Genomic DNA, 13,383 nt, shown 5'->3' with positions numbered 1-13,383 from the left:
GTTCTTGCGTTCATCAAACAATATTCGCAATTGCCGAAATGCAGTTAATTTCAGGAATGGAAGTTGTGGTGTAAATATCTACTAATAGCATTTGTAATAACATGTTAAATTGTAAATGATCTAACAAGAACATGGAAATACACACTATCACCAAATTTAGCGGTACTCAAACGCACACTTTTGCAGGGATAACGCGGATTAATATCAAATTCTAATTATATTTCAAGTGCGGAATAAAGCAGAAACCAATCCATTTAAAAGCGCAAGGCTCAGGTCAAATGTATACTGACATACATACCATACATGAAACAAATAGCTTAATCAGTAAATGATAACATGACCATCATGAAATGGTCAGTATATTAACGGTTCACTAGTTTAAACGTGTTTAGCTGTACACACCTCTCTCGCCCCCAATATGTTTCCCAATGTTGATGCCGAGTACCAGCCTAAGTAATTACTTGTTCTAAATTTTACAGTTTTCTTTGGTTTGGCAATATTGACGATTGAACACGGATATAATAATATATCTCTTATGTTTCCGTTCCGAATAGAAAAATCGAGGGCACCTGCGTTGCCAGGTAACGAGGCTTGCCGAAATCAGGAAAACAACATATGGCTTTTAGTATATACCCCTCTCAACTGGAGATAACGTAGGGAAATAACATATGGCTTTCAGTATATACCCCTCTCAACTGGAGATAACGTAGGGAAATAACATATGGCTTTCAGTAAATACCCCTCTCAACTGGAGATAACGTAGGGAAATAACATATGGCTTTCAGTATATACCCCTCTCAACTGGAGATAACGTAGGGAAATAACATATGGCTTTCAGTATATACCCCTCTCAACTGGAGATAACGTAGGGAAATAACATATGGCTTTCAGTATATATCCCTCTCACCTGGAGATAACGTAGAAAAATAACAAACAAGGTAAACATGGCTTTATTTAACGTATTTAACGAAACAAAGAACATTATGCATTCAAAAAAGTATTTCCCACACTGCTCGATATCCGCGAGGCTCGAAGTATTTTGAGTTTTTTGTTTTGATGTATTTAGTACATAAGCTTGAGGGCGATAGGTTAGAATGAGAAACTATGTTTATCTGAAAAATATTCCTAAAAAATCCTTTATTAAAATAACTTTTGACTCAAATATATCAATTATGCAATCATTTTACTAAGGCCAGTTAAATATAGCAGACAAAAGTCAAATACGTGATGATATATGTAAAACATGGTTTGGTACACAAACGGGTTTGCAACAAATCGCCCTAGCAACTGTTTGCTCATATAAACTACCTTTGTTTGCCGATGAATAGCATATTTTGTAGCCATAAGACAAACAATATGAGAAACTGTACAACATTTGAAATCGTTTGACTATATATCAATTTCAGAAACCATAGAGGGTGATAGCATAAAATGTAAACCAAATAACGTCAATTTCATTCAAAGCGTTTAAATATCTGATATTTATTATATCATACTGAACTACGATGATTGTTTTCCGGCGGGCGCTATTAATACGTCATATGCTGAACTGTTTTCGGTTTATTTAAATTTCTATTTTTAAATTTAAGTGTCTTCTAGCACGAATTTTAAATTCGTAAAAATACTGGTTAATTGATATTGAAAATCAATACACACTAATTGAGTAACCTCATTCGTATTAAAACTAATGAAACGTTAACACGTCTGTTGATCAGTTCACAATCAGTTTTTTTACAAGAGAGTTGTTTGTCCAAAAGTAAATTTTCTTAACAAAATGGAGTCGATCTTATGGAAACTCCATGTGTCTATGTTCAGACACATGCCAGGTTTACATTAATGATATCAGGCGGGAAGACACTTTATGTCAGTGTAACAGTTCGGATTTGTAAATAACGTGTATTCGCATTTCATCAATGGCAGGTCACGGAAGGTTTATAACATTATTATTATAATTAAGATTATAGAATTGATCGGTATCTTGACTTTCGACAAGGGTGTCACATGGCCAATTATGTTATTATAAGAGACGATCGGAATTAAATATATAGTTCAGTAATGAAAAAGCATAACATCGCTTACATAACACTGTCTAACTCAAATATAAATACATCGAAATAATCCGGTGTTATCTTACGATAATAGAAAACAATCAATAGGGAGAAGACAATTCGTAAAAAATCGAAATTAAAACCTGTTTATAGGCACAAAGTATTGTCCCGAACGCGAATAAGCTATATATATAGCATACAGACACCACATACAAAGATATAAACACCACACAGTGAACACACTCATCATAGTAGCTTTACCGATAAATAGTGGATTTACCCTCTTCGGAACGGTCATTTACTGTGGGCTTAAAGATATATACTAATATGTTTTACAAATTACCGTAGGCGACATGCTTTGTTACCTAGATTCAAAGTGATCCAGTCATAACCGATAATTTAAAGTGATCCAGTAATTTTCAATTTGCAATTCATAAGGAGATGACATACTTAAGACTGTTATGATGGCAATCCTGATGCAAACACTGTGCGCATTCGCCTGTCAATGATTATACTTAATACATGAAGCCAGGCCTGTCAAGTCCAGTTGCATGAACAAAGAGCATACAAATAAGAAGGAAAATATGTTAAGCTAACTGAATATTCATATTTACACCAGATAAAAATCAATCAAACTATATAAATAATGGTGTTTATATGTATTTTTCGAAGAAGTTAAAGTCTAGCACAGATTGCAGGTTAGAGTCCAATTTTGGTTCAATCTTTCTATAAAGAAACTGCTACTATAACGAAAATATCTACTATGCTTTTTCATCCGCTCCAGAATAGTAGATCAATATAGTTGGTCATGCTTGAAATCCTTCTTGTCAGCGGGCAAAGGTACTTATCTGGAAATACTTCTTCACAAAAAAGTTTGAAGGGGAAAATACAGTTTTTACTTTATTTTGTTAATTTGAAGAGAGAGGGGTGTTCTACGGAAACCCCTTATCCGCAAAAAACTATCCTCCGGTTGGACTCAATGCATTGAAGGAGGTCAATTGTTGACAAACTCAACATTCACACAACTGTGATGCTAAATTCACTTACTGTACTATATTTTGTGTTTCAGTAATACATTCAATGATAACTCTTTCTGATTCAAACTATCCAAAATTAGAAAAAAAAACACATTGTCGATATGGAAATTACTATATTGTGTTCTATCGGAAGTTGGGACACATAGCAACACTAACTATGATGCTGTAGTTGATACAATTAAGCGTAGTAGTCTTTCTTACTTTTTACTTTTTGAATATGTTTTAATATATAAACATGTGATTTGTTACGAATTATGCTTAATTTTAATCATTTCGATCATTTCAGAAAAATGTTTCTAATCTTTTTCCCAAAAACAATGATGTTTGAATGTAGGACTAGCTCTTTCATAGGAAAAAAAACAGCAAATAATCGGGATCTTCCTTTAGAATTTAATTATTATTTTTGAGTTTCGTTATAAGCCAATATTTGTTTTTCATGTTGATGTGTTCAATTGCAACTGGAGAGGTAAGTTTACAAAACGAACAATAGAATGCGTAATTAGTCTACGGCTTAGATATTCAATTAATTTCGTTTTCTCTCAAACAACTTTCAACCGTATTTTTGACAGCAATGTCAATGGTTTATTCGACTGAAATTTGATATGTACATGAAGCCCAAAACATAATTAAGGATAGCGCCCGGAAACATGCGTTAATTGAATTTGTTAATTATTTTCTAAATAAAAGCTATTTCATAGAAGACGACATTACTATCTGCAAATAAACTGGCCGCTTTCTACTCTGTGTTGAGCAGCGTATTAATTCTCTCGCGAGACACCTCTTCATCATCGGGTTGTTCTTGAGAATTTGATCGAATCTGAACGACTTTTGATTTCGGTTTATTTTCATTCCTTTAGCATGCCTGTTATATTTTCCACCAAAGACTTTTATAGGTTTTAATATACGCAATGATAAAAAATGACTGTATATATTCTATGACGGATTCATTTTACTAAAGGACGAAAGTTGTACAGGAATGGCTTGTTTAATTTCAATATATATATTATAACAATAACCAACTAAATCATAATATGCCAATTAGAGTGATATCCTTTCTTGGGGACAATTAAAAACAAACCATGTCCTAACCGTATCTTGTGTAACAGCGGGAAATAGTGTTGTTGTTAATCAGCTTTTCTAACAGTAAGAATGTATGAATAAGGGCCATAGTTGGTCATGCTTTATTATATTTCATCTTTTCGTCAACATATTATTTCTACGGCCATTACCATGGTGACATTATATTGTAGGCAAACTATTATACACTTGCTGCCTTGGGAGCAAGTTGGTCATAGCATGATTGTCTGTAAATTTTGTAATAAAATAATGCTTAAACTAATGGTGCCTATCTCTAGTTGTAGTTCTTTAAGTACAGTTTTATGACAATACTGGCATAGATAGGAAGTTAGCATCGTAGTTTAAATTCAACGATAGTCATCTTCACTGATTTAAATTACTACATCTTTCACGTTTTAACATGATTCAACAAGGACTCCTGCGAAACTATACTCATGTCTTTTAGTATAAAATGGCATAGACAGCCAGTTAGAACGTATTTGTGTTCATTCAACGGTTATTATCTTTATTGGTGTAATTTACCACATCTTTATCATGGACTCCTGTGCGGTTATACTACAGACCTTTTTTTATCTCTATTTCCAATTGCTCAAAGCACAATTTCACTAATCTGTATGTATATGCATTGCAGTGCCCATGGCTTACTTATCCTGCACCAATATTTTACCAATAAGGCATTGTTCAATCAAATCCATTTTGCGGTCAATTTTAAACTTGACTTGACCAGTCTTGATTGGAATATTATAAAAGAAGTTCTGACCCTTCTTATTCACAATAATCTTTTACCGCCAAAAGTACTTTCAATATGACTCTTAAACATGCAATTCCCAGCCTTATATGTATTCATCATATCTTTATCAAATTGCCTTACTCTATAAAAATGTATTTTATAGCAGTGTCTTCTGCGGGCGAATTAAAAATGCTCCCATAAGATATGTTGGCACATCAATTTTAAATCTGCCCATTTTGGAGAACGATATTGTATCTATGTTTTGAACGGTTTGTAAAGTAACCACTATGTTTATGAGAATGTTTGTAAATTAATATTACCATGTTTGGGAGCGATGTGTAAATGAAATAAATTTCATTTTTTTGTTGTTGCGCAATACCGCGCGATCTTATTAGCGATGCCCCATTCATTGTCATTATTGCGAAGGATTTCGAGATGAGCAGTGGACATTATGAAGGCTACAAGCATAAACATGTTGGTTCGAAGTATTCGCGGCCTATCAATTGCCGTTCCATCATGTTCGTTGTTGCGCGTGCAGGCGTCCTTTAAAAAAAAGATGGTAGGAAAAGAACCTACACCCGTAGGAGATTTCGAACTACCGTCATTGTTGGTCGTGAAATAATCCGATTATTGTTAACGAACCATCACAGGCTCAATTTAAGCAAAATACTAGTCGTTTCAGTGTGATCTTCATAATTAGACCTAGACAGATATGTGAAAAATATAACGGAATCATCCACTGCATTTTTTATACAACAATTAAACGTATTCGCATCCTTACGTATACAATTTTAAGACATTATTTTGCAATGTTTACGTATTGCTTGGGGCGTGGTCTAACGGTCAATGTGTTTGGAATGGATGCATCAAAACATTTTCAACTTGCTGTATTAGCGTTATAGATATGTTACGTTTGCAGACATTTCAGGTTCTTCGTGTATAGCTTTACTCCGCCTAGAACTGTCAAAGAGCCGGCACACGTTTTGTTTTACGTAACCCCGTCTTACACATCAATGTAAACTTCGCATTAAACAAATAGGGATTTGTATTCCTTGAATCCGTGAGCAATTTAAATTCGCATGAAAATGTTTCACTTACTACTGATCATACCCAATAGAGGCATCCCTCTGGAACCTAAAGTCTAGACCTAAAGCTAAAGCCCAGAGAAGAGTGTCCCTCTCTTCCGCAAATTAAGGCGGGAAGTTGGATTTGGAAATTTCAGATAAATTTTCAATTTTCTTGAGCATTTTTCTTCGATTTTCATTGGTCCATATTTTCGACCTTAGATGAAGTTTTGAACTTTTTTTTCATTTGATGGATAACCTTCGTCCAGATCAGTCGAGTGTTACGGAGCAGCCTGTGTACGAAGAACCATCATGCCGAGATATTCCAACGGCTGGTTTGAGTCGGTTCGACAGATGGTTGCGGAAGGAAGATGGTGGGGTGCCATCCCGGTGCAGTGGTATAGAGAGCATTACGATGCCAATGGACAGATGGATGGATGGGAATGGCTCGGTGAGGGTTTTGACTGGGACAGGCGGTACCTCCTATATTGTTCTGGTTGTGGCGATAAGTCTGATAGTGCATGTTAAAGATCAATTACTGATAAATTTGGGGTTTTCCTTATTCATTGTTACTAAAGGGAACATGTTAAGACTCTCATTCCTTGGCAAATAAAATACTGTCACGTTTGTGCATCTGAATTTTGTTATCGACAACACTCTTTCGTGTAAAAGAATGTCCGAAAACGTCATAATTATATAAGTGGTTCAAAGAAAACGCGCTTAGCCTCTTAGGACAAAAATCACAATAATGTCACGATCGGTCTTAATGAACGACAAATTCAGTAAAAAACATGATTGGTGACTCAAAATGTATCACGTTTAATAAGAGTTTGGCTTCTACCATGTTTCTTTATTTTTGTTTTGTCTTAGTTATTGCTTTTTTTTTCCTTGCGTGTCTGTCATAATTTTAGATATATTTTCATATTAAAAAGCATTAATTATTTCAAGAGCTTTAGCATGAGCCGAGGTAGATATGTATTTCGGCCAAGGAACATCAGATAATATTGAATGGCTTATAATCAAGTTTTGTATAATAACTGCTTTCGAGTTATGCAATTAAAGCGTCCTGCAAAAGAGTAGAGAAATGTCAATAGTCTCAGTGTATTTGCAAACACTTTTAATTAAGCAGGTATAGACGAAACAACTTAAAAGAGTATGAATGTAAACATGTATTGTATATCATATTGAGTTAATGTCCATAAAGCTCAGGTAATTATCAGTTTGAGCATTCTATGCCGCATGACGGGTCTAGAATAATCATATTTCTTTAACAAGAGGTAGGATATTGCGGTGATACTTCTGCAGATGCAAGTTAATACTAGTAAAAACAAACGAAAATGTGCACCAACGTCGCATCATTTTTAACGTTGTGTATAATAACATTTTTATACCAACATGCAGTTTTAAAGGACGTAAAAGAAATTGAATTCAATCAAATTAGAAACCTCAAGTGCACAGCAGTGCCTCCAATGAGGACGTATAACCAGATCAGTCTTGCACGATGTGGAATGCGTTGCAGTGCCAACACCGAGTGTATGATCATCAGCTATGACCACAACCTACGGACATGCTATCTGCTAGACACAAGCCCATTCGACCAATCACTATGGTCGACGTTTGTCCACGACGTAGGCTGGTCTACTTACTTCGCAGAAAGTCCACCAGGTACCGTATTTCTTTACATAAAAACAAAGTATAACCTTAACCAGACAATATATTAACCTATAAAATTATATAACCGTCAAAGACATGTTCTGTTTTGGATAGGTACATGCTGCATAAATTGTATACCAATCTTCGGATATAAATTTGAAACAAAATAACGTGGTCGTGCTCTACCTTAAGCCGTCACGACTAGATCGAGTCATAGAGCAGCTTGTCTGTGCGGGAATACCTTCATAAACCCAAACAAACACAAATGCTGTTTTCAGTAGCAATGAATATTCTTTATGAGATAAGCATTATCGATTTCAGTGAGTGTGTTGCTCATGGTCGTGGTTTGGTGTCACGGCGTGGTCGAGTTAAAATGTAGCCAACGGGCGCGGGCAGACATTTTACACTAAAACAAACAAATTTATTGTTGAAAGCAGCAATTTGAAATCCTAAAGGCACAAAAAAGGTTGATGCAAAAAGAAACACGTACTAAAAACAAGTTCATTTGTTTTCACATTAAAACAAATTGATATATTCGACAATATAAATGTTGTATTTAAATCATTACCTACGTGGCCAAATATTCCCCATTTAAAAAACCAACGCCATAACATATTTCATATATTTTATCTGTACACAAATCATCTCCCTTTTCTGTTTTGATCAAATGAGTTCAAGATAATCATGCATTAAACTTTGAGAAACATTTTCATTTTGCTTCAACCTATTATATGGACCTTTAAATTTCGCTAAGCATAAGAGTTGAGCTTTCAAAAATGGAAACAGGATCGTCAATGACTGTGTATTTAATTCGTGAACATATTTAGGAAACAAATGACTATAAATAGTACGATGATTAGATTTGTCGCATAAATGCGTTCATTTTGATATCTTGTATACAGTCAAACCCCGTTTGATCGAACTCGCTTGGCTTGAATTCCTAGAAATAGATTTAAAGGACCAATTTCTTTAAACTAAAGATTAATTGTCCCGCTTGACTCGAGTTTTCCGTCGCTCGAGGTATTTTCGCTGGTACCTGGGGTTCGACTGTATATTGCCTTTCATATTCATGACATAATCTTGTTGGACCGTTAATGGACTGCATAGTGATCTTTTAAGAGTGAGAAAAATACCAATTAATTTTTTTTCAACAATTCACATAAATCGATCCAATATCTTTGTTCTACAATCACCAAGTAATAGTTTGTCGGTGTCAATACAAAGTATTGCACTTGTTAAAGATTGGGGTGCTATTTCATATGCGCCATAAGTCAATCTTATGGTCATGTATCATTGACTTCTTTTACGCTATTGGTCAATTAATAATAACTGATAATATGATTACCTAAATCGTTCTTATATCCAGGTAAAAACAATATTGAACACCAGCACGGGCCCCGATTTCTCGATATTCTTACGTTTAACAGTCCTAAAAAGCTAATTTTGATAAGCAAGATCTATTACTTAAATTTGTTTTTATTGAACAAATATTATTGCATCATTATTATAAGACAGATACCTTCAATACAATGTCTACACACTTTTAAAGATGTAAATATTACAGAACTATTATAAAAACAAAAGTAGTGAGCTTAGCTTAATTTCTGTAATAACAGTTTTAAGTAGTTTCGAGAAATTGATCCCATTTCTATATACAGTGTTGAGGCGTTTACTAGAGAGTCGCTTAGTACTAGATTAGCAAATTAATTTTGGTATGACAAAATCGTTCAATTCAATTTTAATTACTCTTGAAAATAGAAAATCCCTTTAAAGGAAATAACCATTTTGTGTGAGACGCACACTTACTCCCAAATACGATGAATCAGAATGTAAACAATTGTTTTAGTTTGTCGAAAAAGATGATTTAATATAGAAAGCAATATTTACTATGAAGGATACCGTGTTTCATTTGAAAGAAAGGTACAGAAAACACGATTTTTCTACCCTATGAGACGATGGTTGATCACTGTAAATGTATTAGGACCCACCAGTCATTTATTATTTGTGCGTTTTCAGCTATTAAATATACGGTTACAATCTTGTTATCGGTAGCTAATATTTTCTATAAATGCATTTTGTAGTAATTAGTTAAAGGTTTATCACTCAAAATTTATCTTTGTTATACATGTGTATATATTGATTGTGAATAAGAGTGTCACTTTAAATTTAATTTAATTATTCTTGAAAATAAAAAAAAAATCGCTTAAAGGGAAAGATCCGTGCTGTTAAAAGAAATAGGGGCAGCCTGATGGATTAGCTTCATCTTTCTATTCACCGACTTTTACATTTAATGACTTGTTGCTTTATTGTAAAGTGCCCTCAAGCTATTTCATACTTTGATAAGATTTACATTTTACGTTTTTACTTCATTAGGGATTGTTGGGATAAGATTGAAATTGTTCACAGGCTGTTTAATCCTCCAGTTAATTCACATTTGACTGACCATTCCAAGGCGGTACCTAACAATCCTTGATAAACATCTCATATTAATTTATGAGAAATTTTATCGCAAAATTTATCGTGTAAATTGTACATCTGACTGTCAACTTACCGATATTTCCTTTTAAGCTGGTGTATATAGTTTTAATCAATGCGAAACTGCTGGTGTTCTACGTTGTATGTATTTTTATGCTTCTGAAAATGAAGAATGTATTTGTAATTAGCTTATGCACCAGTCAATTGTTACAATGGCCGACAGGTCCGGGGAATACCTTTGACGTTCGGTTCAGTCAATCCCAAGTCAACTCCCCGCACTGCGCAACAAACTGCTTGTAAAATCCCCGCCAAATGCCCCCGCGTCCCGGGACCATCCGATGTAAGGATGACTATTGTATGCCTATCAAATTCCTTTTCCATATCCAGTAGTAAAAATACAGCATGCCGTATTGAAAAATCCGTATCTTTTTCTGATTCCGTATCATGCGAGTATCGTGTGTAATTTCGAAACTACGTTCGTGTTGCTTAAAATAGCTCGACCAAAAAAACCGGTAAAACCCGCCAACTTTAAAATACATTAAATTATCTAACTTTTCTCAAGCTCCAGAAGCATGTAAATATTCAGGAACATGGTTCTCATGTTATTCAAAGAACCATGAGGATAAGCACGAAGCAGAGAACAATTTATCTAGACAGCATCTTCAGTGAACTAGTAGTTTGCCATTTCGAAGTTCATTAATTGTTGCATTATCCATGTTTATTATCACAAATATGAGCAGCTCTCCATTACAAAGAAAAAGGCAAATTCGCGTCATCGATGGAAATAGCGATTGACTATTTAACTTTCCTCAATTCTGCATATTATGCTCGTCAAACAGTCCAACAAATATTTACCTTGTTAAAAAAAGCCACGTTACGTCTACAGGAAATGACGATTAGTGTATACTCGTTACATTAAATAATTGTTTTCGTATTAGTAAATTGTTTATTTAGATAAAACACAAAGACTTCGTTTTCGCTGTAGTAGCCTGCCTTGATTTTATTACTCAAAAAAACGTAACACATTCCAATTCATCTGCGTATTAGACAGATGGCGGTAAATTTACATCACATTGAAAACGAAAAATAGAAAGGAATAATTAAATGGGCAGGTCTATAATAAATGAAATATTATGATAAAACGCTTTTCTGGTGACCTGTATCACGTATCGTTCGGTGAGTAAACATGTATCCGTCTCGACCTGCGTCACCAGAAAAGCATTATATCATAATATCCCCAATTTCCCAGCAATTGTCGGTGCAAAACCAAAACCACCGCATTCGATCAGTCGGAACTGTGGGACAAGGAAGGTAAAAACAATGCCAATTTCTCCGGCATTCTCCGGTATTCCTCCGGATCTGGGGCCGTGGATACAATTGGTGCATTACTGCCACATTAAAAAACTACTTTTCAGGAAATCAATTGATTGGTATTAATGCAACATTATCGAGTGTAAATACCGAAGGGTGGAGTGTGGCCCTCAGAGCCATCGACGGTGACTTGTCGACAGACCATTTACGCCAACCTCCTTGTGCCCACACTGCCTTGAGTACGGACAACTTCTGGCAGATGGAGTTTGAAATGCCTGCTCCTGTCACGGCTGTTGACATATATTTTCGATCCGATGACTGTAGTAAGTAAATAATAGTTCCGAGCGCAAATATATTCCTTGTAAAGAATGATTCGTTTATAAATGTCCATACTTATATCATACTACGGTATCTCAATCATTTGATACAACCATGCCATTCACCATCTATTACCACAGACGAACGAAATATCAACATTTGGCTGTATGTGTGTCAGACTGATACCGAATGTGCAGAGAACACAGGAACGCTATGTGCCTTCTTTGGTGGCCCTCCCGTCAACCCCGCCCTGCCGCAGAGGGTCACGTGTGACAAGGCCGGATATGGTCGGTTCCTCCGTCTGCGACAGTTGACGTCACCTCCGGGCACCAACCTTCAACTATGTGAAATAATCGCCTACTCCTAAATATCGTTCTATAAGTTACCCTTTCCTCTTAAAAATAATCGTCTCTGATTGGTTGCCACTTGTTTAGTATTGTCTTTTATCTATTTTCTCAGAAAGTTATTTTTGTTTGTGAAACTATCCAATTCTTTTTTTATAATTTTATTGCCTTAATTTTAAAAGTCGCCTTTGTATTTTTATTCCTTCCATTGAACTTCATCCGATTTGAAGTTTATCTTAGTTCTAATTAGTATCGCTTTTGAGAAACCATCGCATACCCATGCACTTTATCGAAATTGTTAAGTTTAGGACTACTCATAATCAGTATATCCCTTTAGAAGCATTCGATTTTTTTCTGAAGACTATTGGCCTTGCTGAATTGTTGACTTATTCTTGATAGCATTTCCATTGTGATTTTATTGGCTTCTCCTTTACATCATCGTCTTTGAGGTGTTACTGGCTGTTCATACGAATATTCGTCGTTGTAAGGATATCGCCTACTCATCATTATAATCACCTTTGTGAAGCTTCCGACTACTAATGCATATTACTGTTACATAAACAGTGTCGCCTTTGTGAAGTTATTGACTACTCCTGAACAGTATTGTATTTGCTCCTAAATTCAAGTGACTGCCTACCCTTAAATGGCAGCGCATTTGTAAGTTTACTACCAACATTGTAATAACACTGCCTTTGTTTAGTTGACCCCTACGCCTAAACATAAACGCTCTTGTTGGTTTATTGACAACACTATACAATCATTATTTCAGTAAAGCTATTAATTACTCCTAAACATCACCGTGTTGCGGTATGCGCTTCTTCTCATGGGTGGCATTAAAAGTTCAAATGCGTTATGAGAGAGCAATTGATGACAATAGCCACATGTTCAATGGGTGGTAATATGAGTCCATATGCGTTATTAGATAGCAATTGATGACACCAACCACATGTTCAATGGATGGCAATAGGAGTCCAAATGCGTTATCAGAGATAAATTGCTGACAATAACCACATGTTCAATGGGTGGCAATATGAGCTTCAGATGAGTCCATGTGCGTTATTAGAGAGTAATTGCATACAACACAATAACCACATGTTTAATGGATGAATGGTATTATGAGACTAAATGCCTTATTAGAGAGCAATTGCTGACGATAACCACATGTTTAATGGATGGCATTATGAGTGGTAATTGTGCTCTTCTCCTCCTGACTTTATAAATAATCCCTTTGTTAAGCTAATTGAGCTTACACACCTATTAATTTATCTAAATAGTTTCCCATGTGGAGTGTCATTTTCTCAGTGCTTACTCTTTAAGATAATCACA

General features: G+C 35.1%; 1 protein-coding gene across 1 annotated transcript in view; it reads left to right on the top strand.

Annotated features, from left to right (window-relative positions):
- The window catches only part of LOC128222331 (CD109 antigen-like), a 119,124-nt gene extending 107,044 nt beyond the window's left edge, over positions 1–12,080 (top strand). Inside the window, exons 16-19 of the mRNA XM_052931310.1 lie at positions 6,226–6,432; positions 7,358–7,621; positions 11,500–11,718; positions 11,854–12,080. Coding sequence (XP_052787270.1) covers positions 6,226–6,432; positions 7,358–7,621; positions 11,500–11,718; positions 11,854–12,080 — 917 coding nt within the window. The remainder of the gene's footprint in view (positions 1–6,225; positions 6,433–7,357; positions 7,622–11,499; positions 11,719–11,853) is intronic.
- Positions 12,081–13,383: the final 1,303 nt, after the last annotated feature.

Source organism: Mya arenaria, chromosome 16, assembly GCF_026914265.1.
Source record: "Mya arenaria isolate MELC-2E11 chromosome 16, ASM2691426v1".
In the NCBI taxonomy this organism is placed as follows: Eukaryota; Metazoa; Mollusca; class Bivalvia; order Myida; family Myidae; genus Mya; species Mya arenaria.
Note: the sequence above shows the minus strand (reverse complement) of the source record. Positions and strands in the feature narration are given on the sequence as shown.